The 19,281-nt window shown below is 50.0% G+C and overlaps 2 protein-coding genes across 2 annotated transcripts in view; one reads left to right on the top strand and one right to left on the bottom strand.

The window, feature by feature from the left end:
• CRCT1 (cysteine rich C-terminal 1) overlaps positions 1–19,281 on the top strand; it is a 239,033-nt gene that overhangs the window by 54,450 nt on the left and 165,302 nt on the right. The gene's annotated exons all lie outside the window — the stretch shown is intronic.
• On the bottom strand, positions 842–18,137 carry LOC100513083 (uncharacterized). The gene is made up of 3 exons (XM_085022918.1): positions 18,093–18,137; positions 10,453–10,611; positions 842–9,583 (listed from the first exon to the last, which is right to left on the bottom strand). Exons 2-3 carry the CDS (start codon positions 10,588–10,590, stop codon positions 1,568–1,570), a joined length of 8,154 nt encoding a protein of 2,717 aa, XP_084879044.1. The 5' UTR covers positions 10,591–10,611; positions 18,093–18,137; the 3' UTR covers positions 842–1,567.

Here is a 19,281-nt window from a genome sequence, read left to right as displayed (position 1 = left end):
AGGAAAACGGGCACAATCCACACGGAGGGATGTTCCTTCTAATGGTAGAAACCTATTCACATATTTACTAGATTTATTAGATCTCCTGCCTAAATCACAAAATGTGACAGGAGGGTTTTTTTTTTTTTAATGGCTTTTTCTTTCTTCTTTTTTTTTGTCTATTTGCCTTTTCTTGGGCCGCTCCTGCGGCATATGGAGGTTCCCAGGCTAGGGGTCGAATCAGAGCTGTAGCTGCCAGCCTACGCTAGAACCACAGCAACGCGGGATCCGAGCCGCGTCTGCAACCTATACCACGGCTCACAACAGTGCTGGATCCTTAACCCACTGAGCAAGGCCAGGCATCAAACCTGCAACCTCATGGTTCCTAGTCGGATTCATTAACCACTGAGCCATGACGGGAACTCCAAAATGGCTTTTTCTTTGTCAAGAAATTTCAGAACCATTTCTTTGCTCTCATTACTTTTCATTGGAGAGCATCTCTTTGGAAGAAGGACCTGTGGTCAGTATTCTATATTCTGATCTTTGACTTGGTTAAGAGCCAGTTGGGTTGATGTTTTGGTAATAATTTTGATGCTATCTATGATTGAGATAGATACTAGATATCAATCCTATCTATCGTTTCATCCTGATGGGGAGTCTATGTGGAACAATGACTATGTTAAAGAAAAATAAAGGATATGATTATGTTCTTTCAGGTTTGGACACCCTTTTTTTCTTTTGCATAGTATTCATTTGTCATTTACTCATATTCTTTTCAGTTATAGAGGAAAAAGGTGTCATTCTTACCAAGGGGAGGTAAGTCTTAAAGGGCTTTTGAAAAATAAACATGGAGGAGACAGACTGTGATATATGATCAATTGTTTATTTTCAATTTTCATACAGTTTACTTTTTGGGATTCTGTTTGCCCAAACTGATTAATGAATACGGAATAATAGAGTTTCAATAGAAGGATAATAGAAGCAGGTGTACTGAGCACTGATGTTAATACAGCAGCTTCGGTCTACAGAACTACGATTTTATACTACTTGTTGCTTTGATAGTTTTGACAAATATTAACATACAAATCTAGAGAGGTTCTACAATCTATTTTCTCAACAGAAAAATCCTGATATGAACGTCAATCACTGGAAATACGCATGGTTTTCTAAATTTAGCCTGCCATGATATTGATTTTGTCCATTAACCAGTTTGCATCTGTAGAGTTCAAAGCCTACTATAGAATAAAAACAAACTATCACCAATGTAAGCATGAGTGAAATTTTTCTTTGAAAATTAGGAGAAAACATGACCACCGTGAAAAAATACTGAATATATACTTGTCTAAAAGCTATGCTTTGGGCACAGAATTATTCATTTGGTCAAAAATTTTTTTAAATACACTTTTTCACCAATGGTAATTGTATGTTTGTAATAGTCCAAGTTCGGAAGTTTTGAAATATCTATAGAATGGTCATATTTGCCAGGTTGAAAGTTACAAACTATTATATTAGATCCAAAAGAGCTTTACCTCAATGGAACATAGCCCCTAAATCCCACATACATGGAATCATTACTGACATTTCCATTCTAAAAGTGACCATACCCAGACTGTCCATAGTCATAATCTGCACTTCCATAGCTGCCATGTCTCAAACCTTGAGTTAATCCATGATTGTGGTTATCAAACAGTGAATAAGAACGTTCAGGGATGGGAACCAATTGTTTCCTTGCACCTAGAAAAACACCATGGCTGTCCCTGACGTGGCCGAGGCTGGGTTCCCTGTGTCTCCCGCTGCCGGACTCGGTGGAGCTGTGTCCCTGTGCAGCCCGGGAGTGCCTTGAGCTGTCTCTGGCCTGCTCGTGGCCGCGGCCCTGGCGCTGGGGGGTGCCGGATCCTGACTCTGCGTGGCTAGAGCCCGCCGGCCGGTGGGCTTCGGCCCGGGACGGGCGGGCCTCGGCGTGCCTAGCGCTGTCCCCGGACTGGCCGTGGAGAGACCCATGTGGGCCCCTCGCGCCGGACCCTGCGGTTGCCTGGGCGGTGGGCGCGTGTCTCCCTGAGTGGTCGGAGAGGCCCTCGCTGTCGCTGGCCTGGCCGAGGCTGGGTTCCCTGTGTCTCCCGCTGCCGGACTCAGTGGAGATGTGTCCCTGTGCAGCCCGGGAGTGCCTTGAGCTGTCTCTGGCCTGCTCGTGGCCGCGGCCCTGGCGCTGGGGGGTGCCGGATCCTGACTCTGCGTGGCTAGAGCCCGCCGGCCGGTGGGCTTCGGCCCGGGACGGGCGGGCCTCGGCGTGCCTAGCGCTGTCCCCGGACTGGCCGTGGAGAGACCCATGTTGGCCCCTCACGCCGGACCCTGCGGTTGCCTGGGCGGTGGGCGCGTGTCTCCCTGAGTGGTCGGAGAGGCCCTCGCTGTCGCTGGCCTGGCCGAGGCTGGGTTCCCTGTGTCTCCCGCTGCCGGACTCAGTGGAGCTGTGTCCCTGTGCAGCCCGGGAGTGCCTTGAGCTGTCTCTGGCCTGCTCGTGGCCGCGGCCCTGGCGCTGGGGGGTGCCGGATCCTGACTCTGCGTGGCTAGAGCCCGCCGGCCGGTGGGCTTCGGCCCGGGACGGGCGGGCCTCGGCGTGCCTAGCGCTGTCCCCGGACTGGCCGTGGAGAGACCCATGTTGGCCCCTCACGCCGGACCCTGCGGTTGCCTGGGCGGTGGGCGCGTGTCTCCCTGAGTGGTCGGAGAGGCCCTCGCTGTCGCTGGCCTGGCCGAGGCTGGGTTCCCTGTGTCTCCCGCTGCCGGACTCGGTGGAACTGTGTCCCTGTGCAGCCCGGGAGTGCCTTGAGCTGTCTCTGGCCTGCTCGTGGCCGCGGCCCTGGCGCTGGGGGGTGCCGGATCCTGACTCTGCGTGGCTAGAGCCCGCCGGCCGGTGGGCTTCGGCCCGGGACGGGCGGGCCTCGGCGTGCCTAGCGCTGTCCCCGGACTGGCCGTGGAGAGACCCATGTGGGCCCCTCGCACCGGACCCTGCGGTTGCCTGGGCGGTGGGCGCGTGTCTCCCTGAGTGGTCGGAGAGGCCCTCGCTGTCGCTGGCCTGGCCGAGGCTGGGTTCCCTGTGTCTCCCGCTGCCGGACTCGGTGGAGCTGTGTCCCTGTGCAGCCCGGGAGTGCCTTGAGCTGTCTCTGGCCTGCTCGTGGCCGCGGCCCTGGCGCTGGGGGGTGCCGGATCCTGACTCTGCGTGGCTAGAGCCCGCCGGCCGGTGGGCTTCGGCCCGGGACGGGCGGGCCTCGGCGTGCCTAGCGCTGTCCCCGGACTGGCCGTGGCGAGACCCATGTGGGCCCCTCGCACCGGACCCTGCGGTTGCCTGGGCGGTGGGCGCGTGTCTCCCTGAGTGGTCGGAGAGGCCCTCGCTGTCGCTGGCCTGGCCGAGGCTGGGTTCCCTGTGTCTCCCGCTGCCGGACTCGGTGGAGCTGTGTCCCTGTGCAGCCCGGGAGTGCCTTGAGCTGTCTCTGGCCTGCTCGTGGCCGCGGCCCTGGCGCTGGCGGGTGCCGGATCCTGACTCTGCGTGGCTAGAGCCCGCCGGCCGGTGGGCTTCGGCCCGGGACGGGCGGGCCTCGGCGTGCCTAGCGCTGTCCCCGGACTGGCCGTGGAGAGACCCATGTTGGCCCCTCGCGCCGGACCCTGCGGTTGCCTGGGCGGTGGGCGCGTGTCTCCCTGAGTGGTCGGAGAGGCCCTCGCTGTCGCTGGCCTGGCCGAGGCTGGGTTCCCTGTGTCTCCCGCTGCCGGACTCGGTGGAGCTGTGTCCCTGTGCAGCCCGGGAGTGCCTTGAGCTGTCTCTGGCCTGCTCGTGGCCACGGCCCTGGCGCTGGGGGGTGCCGGATCCTGACTCTGCGTGGCTAGAGCCCGCCGGCCGGTGGGCTTCGGCCCGGGACGGGCGGGCCTCGGCGTGCCTAGCGCTGTCCCCGGACTGGCCGTGGAGAGACCCATGTGGGCCCCTCGCACCGGACCCTGCGGTTGCCTGGGCGGTGGGCGCGTGTCTCCCTGAGTGGTCGGAGAGGCCCTCGCTGTCGCTGGCCTGGCCGAGGCTGGGTTCCCTGTGTCTCCCGCTGCCGGACTCGGTGGAGCTGTGTCCCTGTGCAGCCCGGGAGTGCCTTGAGCTGTCTCTGGCCTGCTCGTGGCCGCGGCCCTGGCGCTGGGGGGTGCCGGATCCTGACTCTGCGTGGCTAGAGCCCGCCGGCCGGTGGGCTTCGGCCTGGGACGGGCGGGCCTCGGCGTGCCTAGCGCTGTCCCCGGACTGGCCGTGGCGAGACCCATGTTGGCCCCTCACGCCGGACCCTGCGGTTGCCTGGGCGGTGGGCGCGTGTCTCCCTGAGTGGTCGGAGAGGCCCTCGCTGTCGCTGGCCTGGCCGAGGCTGGGTTCCCTGTGTCTCCCGCTGCCGGACTCGGTGGAGCTGTGTCCCTGTGCAGCCCGGGAGTGCCTTGAGCTGTCTCTGGCCTGCTCGTGGCCGCGGCCCTGGCGCTGGGGGGTGCCGGATCCTGACTCTGCGTGGCTAGAGCCCGCCGGCCGGTGGGCTTCGGCCCGGGACGGGCGGGCCTCGGCGTGCCTAGCGCTGTCCCCGGACTGGCCGTGGCGAGACCCATGTTGGCCCCTCACGCCGGACCCTGCGGTTGCCTGGGCGGTGGGCGCGTGTCTCCCTGAGTGGTCGGAGAGGCCCTCGCTGTCGCTGGCCTGGCCGAGGCTGGGTTCCCTGTGTCTCCCGCTGCCGGACTCGGTGGAGCTGTGTCCCTGTGCAGCCCGGGAGTGCCTTGAGCTGTCTCTGGCCTGCTCGTGGCCGCGGCCCTGGCGCTGGGGGGTGCCGGATCCTGACTCTGCGTGGCTAGAGCCCGCCGGCCGGTGGGCTTCGGCCTGGGACGGGCGGGCCTCGGCGTGCCTAGCGCTGTCCCCGGACTGGCCGTGGAGAGACCCATGTGGGCCCCTCGCGCCGGACCCTGCGGTTGCCTGGGCGGTGGGCGCGTGTCTCCCTGAGTGGTCGGAGAGGCCCTCGCTGTCGCTGGCCTGGCCGAGGCTGGGTTCCCTGTGTCTCCCGCTGCCGGACTCGGTGGAGCTGTGTCCCTGTGCAGCCCGGGAGTGCCTTGAGCTGTCTCTGGCCTGCTCGTGGCCGCGGCCCTGGCGCTGGGGGGTGCCGGATCCTGACTCTGCGTGGCTAGAGCCCGCCGGCCGGTGGGCTTCGGCCCGGGACGGGCGGGCCTCGGCGTGCCTAGCGCTGTCCCCGGACTGGCCGTGGCGAGACCCATGTTGGCCCCTCACGCCGGACCCTGCGGTTGCCTGGGCGGTGGGCGCGTGTCTCCCTGAGTGGTCGGAGAGGCCCTCGCTGTCGCTGGCCTGGCCAAGGCTGGGTTCCCTGTGTCTCCCGCTGCCGGACTCGGTGGAGCTGTGTCCCTGTGCAGCCCGGGAGTGCCTTGAGCTGTCTCTGGCCTGCTCGTGGCCGCGGCCCTGGCGCTGGGGGGTGCCGGATCCTGACTCTGCGTGGCTAGAGCCCGCCGGCCGGTGGGCTTCGGCCCGGGACGGGCGGGCCTCGGCGTGCCTAGCGCTGTCCCCGGACTGGCCGTGGAGAGACCCATGTGGGCCCCTCGCACCGGACCCTGCGGTTGCCTGGGCGGTGGGCGCGTGTCTCCCTGAGTGGTCGGAGAGGCCCTCGCTGTCGCTGGCCTGGCCGAGGCTGGGTTCCCTGTGTCTCCCGCTGCCGGACTCGGTGGAGCTGTGTCCCTGTGCAGCCCGGGAGTGCCTTGAGCTGTCTCTGGCCTGCTCGTGGCCGCGGCCCTGGCGCTGGGGGGTGCCGGATCCTGACTCTGCGTGGCTAGAGCCCGCCGGCCGGTGGGCTTCGGCCCGGGACGGGCGTGCCTCGGCGTGCCTAGCGCTGTCCCCGGACTGGCCGTGGCGAGACCCATGTGGGCCCCTCACGCCGGACCCTGCGGTTGCCTGGGCGGTGGGCGCGTGTCTCCCTGAGTGGTCGGAGAGGCCCTCGCTGTCGCTGGCCTGGCCGAGGCTGGGTTCCCTGTGTCTCCCGCTGCCGGACTCGGTGGAGATGTGTCCCTGTGCAGCCCGGGAGTGCCTTGAGCTGTCTCTGGCCTGCTCGTGGCCGCGGCCCTGGCGCTGGGGGGTGCCGGATCCTGACTCTGCGTGGCTAGAGCCCGCCGGCCGGTGGGCTTCGGCCCGGGACGGGCGGGCCTCGGCGTGCCTAGCGCTGTCCCCGGTCTGGCCGTGGCGAGACCCATGTGGGCCCCTCGCACCGGACCCTGCGGTTGCCTGGGCGGTGGGCGCGTGTCTCCCTGAGTGGTCGGAGAGGCCCTCGCTGTCGCTGGCCTGGCCGAGGCTGGGTTCCCTGTGTCTCCCGCTGCCGGACTCGGTGGAGCTGTGTCCCTGTGCAGCCCGGGAGTGCCTTGAGCTGTCTCTGGCCTGCTCGTGGCCGCGGCCCTGGCGCTGGGGGGTGCCGGATCCTGACTCTGCGTGGCTAGAGCCCGCCGGCCGGTGGGCTTCGGCCCGGGACGGGCGGGCCTCGGCGTGCCTAGCGCTGTCCCCGGACTGGCCGTGGCGAGACCCATGTTGGCCCCTCACGCCGGACCCTGCGGTTGCCTGGGCGGTGGGCGCGTGTCTCCCTGAGTGGTCGGAGAGGCCCTCGCTGTCGCTGGCCTGGCCGAGGCTGGGTTCCCTGTGTCTCCCGCTGCCGGACTCGGTGGAGCTGTGTCCCTGTGCAGCCCGGGAGTGCCTTGAGCTGTCTCTGGCCTGCTCGTGGCCGCGGCCCTGGCGCTGGGGGGTGCCGGATCCTGACTCTGCGTGGCTAGAGCCCGCCGGCCGGTGGGCTTCGGCCCGGGACGGGCGGGCCTCGGCGTGCCTAGCGCTGTCCCCGGACTGGCCGTGGCGAGACCCATGTTGGCCCCTCACGCCGGACCCTGCGGTTGCCTGGGCGGTGGGCGCGTGTCTCCCTGAGTGGTCGGAGAGGCCCTCGCTGTCGCTGGCCTGGCCGAGGCTGGGTTCCCTGTGTCTCCCGCTGCCGGACTCGGTGGAGCTGTGTCCCTGTGCAGCCCGGGAGTGCCTTGAGCTGTCTCTGGCCTGCTCGTGGCCGCGGCCCTGGCGCTGGGGGGTGCCGGATCCTGACTCTGCGTGGCTAGAGCCCGCCGGCCGGTGGGCTTCGGCCCGGGACGGGCGGGCCTCGGCGTGCCTAGCGCTGTCCCCGGACTGGCCGTGGCGAGACCCATGTTGGCCCCTCACGCCGGACCCTGCGGTTGCCTGGGCGGTGGGCGCGTGTCTTCCTGAGTGGTCGGAGAGGCCCTCGCTGTCGCTGGCCTGGCCGAGGCTGGGTTCCCTGTGTCTCCCGCTGCCGGACTCGGTGGAGCTGTGTCCCTGTGCAGCCCGGGAGTGCCTTGAGCTGTCTCTGGCCTGCTCGTGGCCGCGGCCCTGGCGCTGGGGGGTGCCGGATCCTGACTCTGCGTGGCTAGAGCCCGCCGGCCGGTGGGCTTCGGCCCGGGACGGGCGGGCCTCGGCGTGCCTAGCGCTGTCCCCGGACTGGCCGTGGAGAGACCCATGTGGGCCCCTCGCGCCGGACCCTGCGGTTGCCTGGGCGGTGGGCGCGTGTCTCCCTGAGTGGTCGGAGAGGCCCTCGCTGTCGCTGGCCTGGCCGAGGCTGGGTTCCCTGTGTCTCCCGCTGCCGGACTCGGTGGAGCTGTGTCCCTGTGCAGCCCGGGAGTGCCTTGAGCTGTCTCTGGCCTGCTCGTGGCCGCGGCCCTGGCGCTGGGGGGTGCCGGATCCTGACTCTGCGTGGCTAGAGCCCGCCGGCCGGTGGGCTTCGGCCCGGGACGGGCGGGCCTCGGCGTGCCTAGCGCTGTCCCCGGACTGGCCGTGGCGAGACCCATGTTGGCCCCTCACGCCGGACCCTGCGGTTGCCTGGGCGGTGGGCGCGTGTCTCCCTGAGTGGTCGGAGAGGCCCTCGCTGTCGCTGGCCTGGCCGAGGCTGGGTTCCCTGTGTCTCCCGCTGCCGGACTCGGTGGAGCTGTGTCCCTGTGCAGCCCGGGAGTGCCTTGAGCTGTCTCTGGCCTGCTCGTGGCCGCGGCCCTGGCGCTGGGGGGTGCCGGATCCTGACTCTGCGTGGCTAGAGCCCGCCGGCCGGTGGGCTTCGGCCCGGGACGGGCGGGCCTCGGCGTGCCTAGCGCTGTCCCCGGACTGGCCGTGGAGAGACCCATGTGGGCCCCTCGCACCGGACCCTGCGGTTGCCTGGGCGGTGGGCGCGTGTCTCCCTGAGTGGTCGGAGAGGCCCTCGCTGTCGCTGGCCTGGCCGAGGCTGGGTTCCCTGTGTCTCCCGCTGCCGGACTCGGTGGAGCTGTGTCCCTGTGCAGCCCGGGAGTGCCTTGAGCTGTCTCTGGCCTGCTCGTGCCCGCGGCCCTGGCGCTGGGGGGTGCCGGATCCTGACTCTGCGTGGCTAGAGCCCGCCGGCCGGTGGGCTTCGGCCCGGGACGGGCGGGCCTCGGCGTGCCTAGCGCTGTCCCCGGACTGGCCGTGGAGAGACCCATGTTGGCCCCTCACGCCGGACCCTGCGGTTGCCTGGGCGGTGGGCGCGTGTCTCCCTGAGTGGTCGGAGAGGCCCTCGCTGTCGCTGGCCTGGCCGAGGCTGGGTTCCCTGTGTCTCCCGCTGCCGGACTCGGTGGAGCTGTGTCCCTGTGCAGCCCGGGAGTGCCTTGAGCTGTCTCTGGCCTGCTCGTGGCCGCGGCCCTGGCGCTGGGGGGTGCCGGATCCTGACTCTGCGTGGCTAGAGCCCGCCGGCCGGTGGGCTTCGGCCCGGGACGGGCGGGCCTCGGCGTGCCTAGCGCTGTCCCCGGACTGGCCGTGGCGAGACCCATGTTGGCCCCTCACTCTGGACCCTGCCGTTGCCTGGGCGGTGGGCCCATGTTTCCCCTTTTTTTCGTACCATCCTTCACCTCTCTTTGTTTCACTGGCTGTGTCTCTCTGCTGTCGCCTTATTTTCGAATCAGAATCTCTGCCCACATTTACGTTTTCGTCAGTTACTTGATAAGCTTTTTCGTATTCTGATTCCATCGTTTTTGCTTGTCCTCTGATTTTTTTTTCATAACAGTGTTCATATTCTTTTCCTTCGTATTCCCTGCTCCTGCTCCTACTTGAATTCTTCTCTTCTTTTTTTATTTCAGGAGAGCTTGACCTCCTCCTTTTTTCCTCCCTCAACTTATGGTGTGCTTTCTTATTTTCATGTCTTTGTCTCACATCAGATCCAGTATTTGTTTCTTGACTCTCAGAATTAACGTTGTGTTTGCTTTTCTCTTTTAGTTTTTCACTCTTTGATCCTTCCTGTTCCTTTTCTTCCTTCCTTCTTGAATGTCTGGACTTTCTATTTTTTTCCTCTCTATCCTCTTCTTCTGTATCACCTTCTTCATCTCCATTATAGTGTCTATACTTCTGCTTTCTCCCTGATTTCTGGAAATTCTGTCTTCGTGTGTAAGCATAATATGCTTGAGCCAACTTGAATACCATCAGAAAAAACTCTGTAAAATCTATCTTCTTGTTGTGGTCTACATCAAGTATGTGCATGAAGACATCAGCTGTATCTGGGTCATCCGGATTCTGTGTAGTTTGAAAACAGTGTCAGTTTACATCAGTTTGACTCAAGAGGTCATTTAAATAATACGAGTTAATTTAGCAAATGTGAGTTCTAGGTCTAGAGAAGTAGAACCCCGTTTTTTCTTATTATTTATCTCATCCTGACTTAGCAGGGAAGTCTTGAGTAGTGTACTTAAGGAACTTAAACTTATGCATTAATATTATGGCGGAAAGAATTTGATGGGAAAGTTCTTCTTTTTACTCTTTTTTTAAAACGTCAATATTTTATATATTGCACAACTGAATCATCTTTTATGCATACCCTCTTTACCGTCTTAAAATTATGGGGAATGTTATGATTAATTACTTATTTTTAATTTCATATATATATATATATATATATATACACACACATATACACTGTTTTTAGAAGCAGGGTCTGTCATGTGGTTGTGTATAGTATAGGTATAAAGAAGGCAAACAGGTTATATCTGTTTTGAAATAAGATTATTTATCCTCTTTAAAAAGTAAACACTGGAGTTCCCGTCGTGGCGCAGTGGTTAACGAATCCGACTAGGAACCATGAGGTTGCGGGTTCGGTCCCTGCCCTTTCTCAGTGGGTTAACGATCCGGCGTTGCCGTGAGCTGTGGTGTAGCAGACGCGGCTCGGATCCCGCGTTGCTGTGGCTCTGGCGTAGGCCAGTGGCTACAGCTCCGATTCGACCCCTAGCCTGGGAACCTCCATATGCCGCGGGAGCGGCCCAAAGAAATAGCAAAAAGACAAAAAAAAAAAAAAAAAAAAAAACACTCAGAAAGATTTCATAGCAGTATTTTGACCAATTTTTTATACAGACAAAATGATATACTCTTTAATTTTGGAAGATATCTTTTACCTTCAGGACGGGCCGAAACTCCACTTCCAGAAGTTCCTTCAGTTCTTTTTTGCTCAATGTGTCAGTCTCCTTATCAGTTTTTGAGTACTTGTGGAATAGTTCAATGATGGCAATGATGTTTTCCAGAAGACTAGACATCTTTTGAAGGTATTGGTCAATCTAGAAAGAAATTAAAAAGTATTTTCCTTATATTTTTAAAAATTTTATAGGTCATATAAATTATTGTAGTGAATTTTCACATTTTCAAATGTACATCCTTCACTTTATAGTCCAACTTTAAACAAGGGAGATGGCCACGAAAAACTCTATTCATTTTCTAAATAGTGAAGATCGATACAGAGTTCGACTGAATTACTAAAAGTGCCAACATTTTGGCTTTGAACTTATTCACAGCAGGATTTTTTTTTTTTTTTTTTTTTTGTCTTTTCTAGGGCCAGTGTGGCATATGGAGATTCCCAGGCTAGGGGTCTCATCAGAGCTGTAGCCGCTGGCCTGTGCCACAGCCACAGCAACATGGGATCCTTAACCCACTGAGCAAGGCCAGGGATCAAACCTGCAACCCCATTGTTCCTAGTCAGATTCGTTAACCACTGAGCCACAGCAGGAACTCCTCACAGCCGGATTTACTCTCACAGAACCTAATGTGCTGTGAATAAGACAGCCTTTTGTCGATCTGACCATAGTTAATAGCAGGTTTTAGAAAAGGTACTGGTGAGAAGCAGGAAAATTTGTTTGTAACAATTTGCTAAAAATCAATGCTCTAAAAGTTAATTTGCTAAATGATCTGTGTGTCAAAAAATTATTTCCTTAAAGCCAGTTTGCCAGATGGCTGAGACAGTCAGGAAACATCCTCTCAGTTTACTTGCTTTTGTTTTGTTTTGATTGGAGAGAATGACTTTGTACCTTTTACATTTTATTTTAAAAGTTTCAATTGGATCAAATAGCTTTCATAAATTTTCTATATTATTAAAATTTCTTTTTGATTAGCTCTCATTTTGCTCTTTAAAGAATAATATTTAAGGAATGTTGAGTTTATTTCATTGGTTAACAAAGGATTTCTTAAGCATGTCAGCAAATCTAAACAAGCATTTATTGTTTAAAAGCATTACAATGAATACTTTAGGACTTATAAAACAAGGCAGAAGTTGTCCTTGATTTTTATTTCACTGAGGACTTGGAAGGCATAGGAAATAACAGTGTGAAAAACTTTACTTAGTAGTCAGATCTATAGCATTTATGGACCTTAGATTTTTTTTACAAGAGGAAATAGTCATTGATTAATTTTTGGCATGGTTAAATATATATTTTGGTAAGTTTATGAGTAAGCACTAAAACAATAGAATTTATAACTTCTGGAGACATTTAGATAAGAAAAAAGGGAATTAAAAAACTTGATCAATTCTTTGGAAGGCAGAAAAGAAGGAAATAAGAAAGAAAATATAAAATGAAGAAATAGTATTAAATATAATTTTATCATTGATTACAGTAGATGTAAAATAAGCCAGACTTGGTCTGATTAAAGGACAAATTATAAAGATTGAATTTTAAAATAGTTATATGCTTTTTTTGGAAAAAACGCTTTTTTTGTTTTTGTTTTTGTTTTTGCTTTATAGGGCTACACTTGTGACATATGGAAGTTCTCAGGCTAGGGGTCAAATCGGAGCTGCAGCAGCCTGCCTATGCCATAGACTGAGCAACAGTAGATTGGAGCCTCATCTTAGACCACAACTTGAACCAATGCGGGATCCTTAACCCGTTGAGTGAGGCCAGGGATTGAACCTGTATCCTTATGGATACTAGTCGGGTTCTTAACCTGCTAAGCCACAAAGGGAACTCCTATATGCCTTTTGTGAAAACACACCTAAGATTTTAAGATTTTTTTCAGGTGCTGTTTTTTGTGGTGATATTTCAGACCTGAAGTTAATTATAATTGCACTGTCTCCAGAATCTCAGTCTCAAGGATTTACTCTCTGACTTCTTCTTGTACCCAGACTTTAATAATTCTTTGACCTCGCTATTGTATTGTATTGCTTTATGTATTCAGTTCCATTTTTACCTTGATTAGACATTATAGTTAATCTCCATCATTTCTCCTTGTATACACCTCTGTGTCTTGTCCCATTCTTTCTTGTACTCACTGGCAACAACTCCCAACAGCTTCTTCCTTTCCTTTATCTCAGAAGATGACCATGATTTTTATTTCATTGAAATCTTAGAAGCCATTAGAAAAGAATTTCATTTTCCCAAATATCTACTCACCCAACTTATTGCATTTGTATCCACATACCTTAACCTTCACTGCTGTTTTGGTGGATAAACTGTCTGTGCTTCTCTCCTCTATTTTAGCATTGGATCCCACTCTCTCGCCTATTTAAATACTTTCCTTTTGCAGTTGTCCTCTTTTTCTCCTATGTCATCAATTTCTTTTTCTCTCTTAGATCATGCCCTTCCTCGTGTATTCATGCTGAAGTGTCTCTTATTAATATCACCACCCCCATCCTACATTTTCTGTTAGATATCACTTCATTTATCTTTTCTTTTGTATAGCAAACTCCTCAAAAATACACTTTTTTCACTTCCTATTTTCTTTTATTCAAATAATCTTTCTATCTCAAAAATCCACTAAAATTCTTATGAAGATAAAGAATGTTTTTTACCATATCCAACTATCTATTTTCATTTCACATATTGCTTAATAGCATTTGATTCAGGTGGCTACATCCTCCTTCTGAGACCCACACTCTCTTGTTTCTCTTCCAACCTCACTGCCTATTTTCTCCTGTCTCCTCTTCCAGCCCCTAATGTTCATTGCTGAGAGTCACTCCTTATTTTCTTTTCTCTACTCCTTGGGAGGAGTGTCTCTTCTAGCCCTATAACTTTAAATCCTATGTATAGGTTGACAACTCCCAAGTTTATATATCCAGCCATAGATTCTCTTCTATACTTGACATGTTCATGTCTAAACACCTGTTAAATATTTCTCCTTGGGCCTAGTAGAGATCTTAAACCTACCGTGCTCAAGAGAGAAATCTTGATTTCCACCTACTTTACCTGGCACCCTCTCCTCCCCAGTTATCCCTATCTCGCTGATTGCTCAAGCCATAGACCTGGGAATTAGTCTTGGTTCTCCTTTTTCTCACATCCCATATGTAATTCATCAACATGTTTTATTGAGTGTGCTTTATTTATTTATGTATCTATTTATATTATAGTTGATTTATAATGTTCTTCCAATTTCTGCTATACAGCAGAGTGACCCAGATATATATATATTTCTTTTTTTTCTTTTTCTCACATTATCCTCCATCCTGATCCATCACAAGTGATGGGATATAGAGTGTATTTTAAAAATATCCCCAAATTGGTCACTTTTCCTACGTCCACACTGTTGCCTTTTCTAGTAATTAATTTTGATCCATAAGAGAAACATACTGGAGTTTGTCCCATCTTGAAGACCTTCCCTTGAACCAATAGTTCCCCCTCCACCAGGATGTTGCACTCCATTCAACTGTCCTAATGAATAGTTTCTTTCTTTCAAATGGTTTATTTTCTTAGCAAAGATTCTTCATTTTTTGTGCTTCATTTCTCTTAAAAAAAAAATGTTAACCCAGTCCTCTCAATTTCTGTCCTCAAAGCACTTGAAACTGATTTGTGTCAAATAACTTATGTTTTCCAAGTTGCTAAAAACAATGGTTGGTTCCTCTTTCTCCTCATCTTACTCAGCCTCTTGGTGTGGTGTAGAGTTAACTATTCCCTTCTTCGTGGCATTTTTGTTTATTTATTTCTTGAATCTCAAGATGACATTCTCCTGATATTCCTCTTATCTATTGGCTGCTCCTTTTTAGTATTCTTTGTTAACCTCTCATCTTCTGCTCAATCTTAAAATGTTGGAAATCCCCATGGCCTATGTTCTTGACCTCTTTTAATATATCTATTCACTTTTCAGTCTCATTGGGTCCTTTGACTTCAGATTCTGTCTCTCTGATGACTAACAAATTGATACCTCTAGGCATAATCTTTATTTTGATTCTTAATTTGTTCACACATTAATTTATTTGACAAGATATAGAAAGCCTAATTATTCCTATATTTATTAAAGAAATTAAATTTTAAATGAATATATATTCCTTACTGGAGGGAGGGGATGATTGCAAATCAAATTTATGACAGAAAAAAAATAGTTTCTTTCATAAATATAGATGCAAAAATCTGAAAGAAAATAATTGTAAATTATTTTCCAGTGAAAATAACACTGAATCCACTGTTGTACAAAAATAATATACATCATACTAACTAAGTTTTAATCCAAAAATTCAAGTTTGCTTCAACATTTGAGAACTGATCAATTAAGTACTTTGATAGAATAATGGGAGAATATTTTATGGATCTCTCAAAAGATGCAAAAAACCAACATTAATTAATTTTATCAAAAGATAAAATCCAACATTAATTTTGAGTTATAGGTAAAATGTATCAATTATATCTACAAAAATGTTATAGAAACTTCATTTTATTTTTTCCACTTTTGGCCACCCTGAGGCATATGGAGTTCCCAGGCAGGGGATCAGACCCGACCTGCAGTTGCAACCTAAGCTGCAGCTGTGACAATACTGAATCCTCAACACACTGTGCTGGACTGGGGACCAAACCCATATCCCAGCACTTCCGAGACTGCCAATACTGTTGTGCCACAGCAGGAACTCCAAGAACTTCTTATATAATGGTGAAATGTTGAAAGATTTCCTTTCTGAGTTTGGGAATGAAATAAATATCCCCACTAATACCCTATTCAGCATTGTATTAAAGGTCCTAGCCAGAGCAACATTTGCAACAAAGAATAAAAAGAATAATTGGAAAGGAAGTAATAAAACTATCATTACTCAGAGAATGATGTGACTTTTGTGTGTGGAAGAATTTTTTAAATGTATAGCTAAAGTATTAGAATAAATAAAATTAACAATGTTGCTGGGGACAAGGTAAATATACAAAACTAAATCGTGTTTCTAAACAAAATCGGGAAACAATTGGAAGTTGCAATAAGAAATGATGCTATTTACAAAAGTATAAAAAGTCAGGAGATTCTTAGGAATATATCTAATGAAAGAGATGAAAGATCTGTACTGAGAAAGCTGTACATATTATATTGAAGAATTAAAGAAGATTTCGATGAGTAGAAGATTATATACCTTGTTAATGGTCGAAAGTGTCAACATTGTTAAGATGTCAGATTTCCCCAAACATCTTTATATGCAATAAAATTTCATTCAGAATCTGTGAAGTTTTTTGAAAATAAATATTGATAAGGCAGTGCCTGAATTTTATATGAGAATGTAGAGGCCAAGATTAGCCAGGACAGTGTTGAAGAAGATGAAGTTTGTGAACATACCAGATGTCAAAAGATGAAAGCATGACATTGATGCAAAGATAAATATGTAGATAAATGAAATCTAAGATCTAAAATAAGACCTATATCATTATGCACATCTGATAGATGAAAAAGACTGTGGGAGTTCCCTTCATGGCTCAGTGGTTAACAAACCCGACTAGGATCCATGAGGATGTGGGTTTGATCCCTGGCCTCACTTGGTGGGTTAAAGATCTGGCGTTGCCATGGGCTGTGGTGTAGGTCAAAGACACGGGCTGAGACATGGCATTGCTGTGGCTGTGACACAGGTAGGCAGCTGTAGCTCTGATTCTACTCCTAGCCTGGGAACTTCCTTATGCTGCAGGTGCGACCCTAAAAAGTCTTTTCAATAAATGTTTCTGGATTAATTGACTTCTCATATGGAGAAATGAATTTGTTCCCAGATGGATTTTTAAATGTAAAAGATAAAAGATGACCGCATAGAATATGTTCAAGAATTGGGATAGAAAAATACTTCTTAAATATAACTTAAAGGTATTAATCATAAAGAAAAAGACTGATAATTGGACTGCATTAAAAATAGGAATCTCTGTTCATCCAAAAACTCTATTAAAGGGGAGAAGGAAAGCCACTGAATAGGAGGATGTATGTAACACATTTAACCAATAAAAGGCCCTGTCCTGAATATAAAAGTAACTCCCATAAGTCAATACAAAAATACAGAAAACATAATAGAAAAATGGATAGAGAGCAGAGAAACATTACAAAATAGGATATCCAGATGGCTAATAAATGTAAAAAGTTCTCAACCTTATTAATCACCAGGGAATACAAAATAAAGTTACAATATGTAACAGTAGGACCCCCACCAAAATGACTAAAACACAAAAAGGACAAAGAACTTCCTAATAGCAAATATTGGTGAGGATTTGAGAAACTGCATCTTTCATTCACTGCTAGAAGGCAACATAAACTGGCAGAAGTGCTTTCAAAAATTATTAAGTAGTACCTAAGACCTAGCAATTTACTCCTAAAGATATTCCTATTAGAAATATATATACAGTTATTTGTAATCAAAAATCATGCACCAAAATGTTCTGAGTCCCATTATTTCCAATGCTTCCCCAAATGGAAACAACCCAAATATCTTTCAATAGAAATGAATGAATAAATTTTTGTATTTTCATGTAATAGAAGTGGGAGTGAAGGATAGCCTTGATCAGGATAGTGGTGGTGGACAGGGAGACAGGTGGGTTGGCCTGTCTCCTAGGCAGAGTTGACTGCACAGGGTGATGGATCAGTGTGGTGTGAAGGAAAGACTGGAATTCTGCATAACTTCTAGACTTGGGCTTGAGTGCAGAATTACGTCCCACTATTTCCATTACCCAGTCATCTATCATCTAACCTCCATCTCCTTGCTCCCAATAGTGCCTATTATCCTGTTTCCCACATAGCAACTCAGAACAGTCTTTCTGCCTCTGCTGCTTAATTCTCTCCAATGGCTACTCATATACTTAAAATGTACAAATTCTACTATGCCCCTCTTTACATGGTCTATGCCTGGCTAGCTTTGTGATGTCAGCATATACCACTGTTCCTATTTGTTAAATATGCCCAGGCACACTAGCTTCTTTTTGTTCTTCAAAACAAGTTTAAACTCCTGCTTTAGAAGGTTCTACCTTTTCATTTGCCTCAACTATTTTGTTCTGTCATTAAGATTTCTGCTCAAAAGGTAATTTCCCAGAGAGGCCTTGCCTATCCATCCAATCTAAAGAACTTACCTTCTGTTACTTTACTATATTACTCTCATTTTTTTTATTAGAGTATGGTTGACTTACAGTGTTCTGTCTATCTCTGCTGTACAGCATAGTAACAGTATCTTTTATTTTCTCCACTGTTTGAAATGCTTATTCATTTATTGTTTACTGAATGTCTCCCCCTACTATGTGTAAACTCCCAAGAGTAGGGAGTTTATGTTGTTCACTGTTGTCGAATGACCCAAGAGCAGCACTTAGCAAATAGAAAGGTAATTAATATACATATATTTTCAATGAATGAACGAATAGGTAATCCAGCAACATTAAGAGAGTAGCCGCAAGGAAAGCAAATTTATGCCCATATTTTTCTTATATATCAAAATAAAATTTTAGTAACATTGCCACTAACAATAAAGGACCCCAAGCATTCAGAACTTTTTGCCTCAGAGTATCTACGCATTCAGATCTCCTCCTTGCTTAACAAGTAGACAAGGTTAGATGTATTCTCTCTTACTTACTTCCTTCACCAGAAGAGCAAGGAAAATGTAGCCTGAAGGAGCTTGCTGGGTGCTGAAGTCTGGGATAATGGCCTTTTTATAGCAGGTCCATCCAGGGAGGAGCCATCCTCCTCTGTAGGATGGACTGATTCATTCCTAACCAAACCCAGGTCCACCCATATCTCCACCTCTATTTCTGTAGCTATGTGTTTACTTCCCAACTTCCTCACGTACTCATCTGTACTTGTTTTACTAAGTTCCAAATGTAGGTTTACATCATTCCCATATATTGGTGATTTTTATGGAAGTTGCCCTTTGGCTAGCTTAGGCCCTTTGATTGAAAGATCCATATCTTCTGCCTTTTGTAACCCCACTTTAAATGGTAGGTGCTTGGTAAATATCTATTGATAAATATACTCCTTATCTTGTCTCTAGAGAAGTGGAATACACATTTATGAAAAACTTAATTCAATTTATATTCAAGCACACATCCTAAGCATCTACATACATGTCCCTTTTAATCTATGGTTTCTATCTCTGAACCTGAAAGAACTTGCCATGATGAAAGTCGATCTTGTAGAAATTATAATGAATTCAGAGAAGATAGTCAAGGTTAATTTGATTTTTAGAAAGAGAGCAATAAAGTAGGCTCTTGAGTTAGAAGCAGTGACCACTAAGAGCTGACATGAACTTATTAGGCAAGAATCATTAGGCTTGTTTTCAAGGTTATTACATTGGGGTCTCAGAGACATTTTCTACTTACTCTTCTAGTGGGTTAAACTGTGGGTTTTCTCATTGACTCTCATAAATACACAGGAAACGCCTATCCTTGTTCTTTTTCTCTCTTGATTTCCTGACTGTGTGTCAAACAGATTACATTTCCATTTGGATGTCCCTTAGGTACCTCAGTTTATGCTGTTCAAAACTGAGCTCATTAGCATACCTTATACCGAAATGTACTGTCTCCAGAGGTCCATGTATTGGTTAGGGACACCTCCATCCAGGTTGTGTCTAAAATTGCACAAAGTCACCTTTTGTTTCTCCCTCTCTTTAGCCCTCACGTTCATGTCATGACATGTGACTAATGCATAGACTTGTGTTCTTAATATGCAGGCCTATTCTCTATCTCTAGAGTAGCAGTTTTAGTTCAGGACCTCACCACCTTTCAATTGAATATTAGTAGAAAGTATCGTAACTGGCCCCTCCACTG

Source organism: Sus scrofa, chromosome 4 (assembly GCF_054392235.1).
Source record: "Sus scrofa isolate SSC_HxYL_T2T_F1_AM1 chromosome 4, Sscrofa_HxYL_maternal_Yorkshire_Landrace_v2.0, whole genome shotgun sequence".
Taxonomy (NCBI): Eukaryota; Metazoa; Chordata; class Mammalia; order Artiodactyla; family Suidae; genus Sus; species Sus scrofa.
Note: the sequence above shows the minus strand (reverse complement) of the source record. Positions and strands in the feature narration are given on the sequence as shown.

Coding starts and splice junctions, on each gene's coding strand:
- LOC100513083 (XM_085022918.1), bottom strand. CDS start 10,590: ATGTCTAGTCTTCTGGAAAACATCATTGCCATCATTGAACTATTCCAC. Junction 9,584..10,452: donor AGTTTCGGCCCGTCCTGAAG/GTAAAAGATATC, acceptor CAAACTACACAG/AATCCGGATGACCCAGATAC.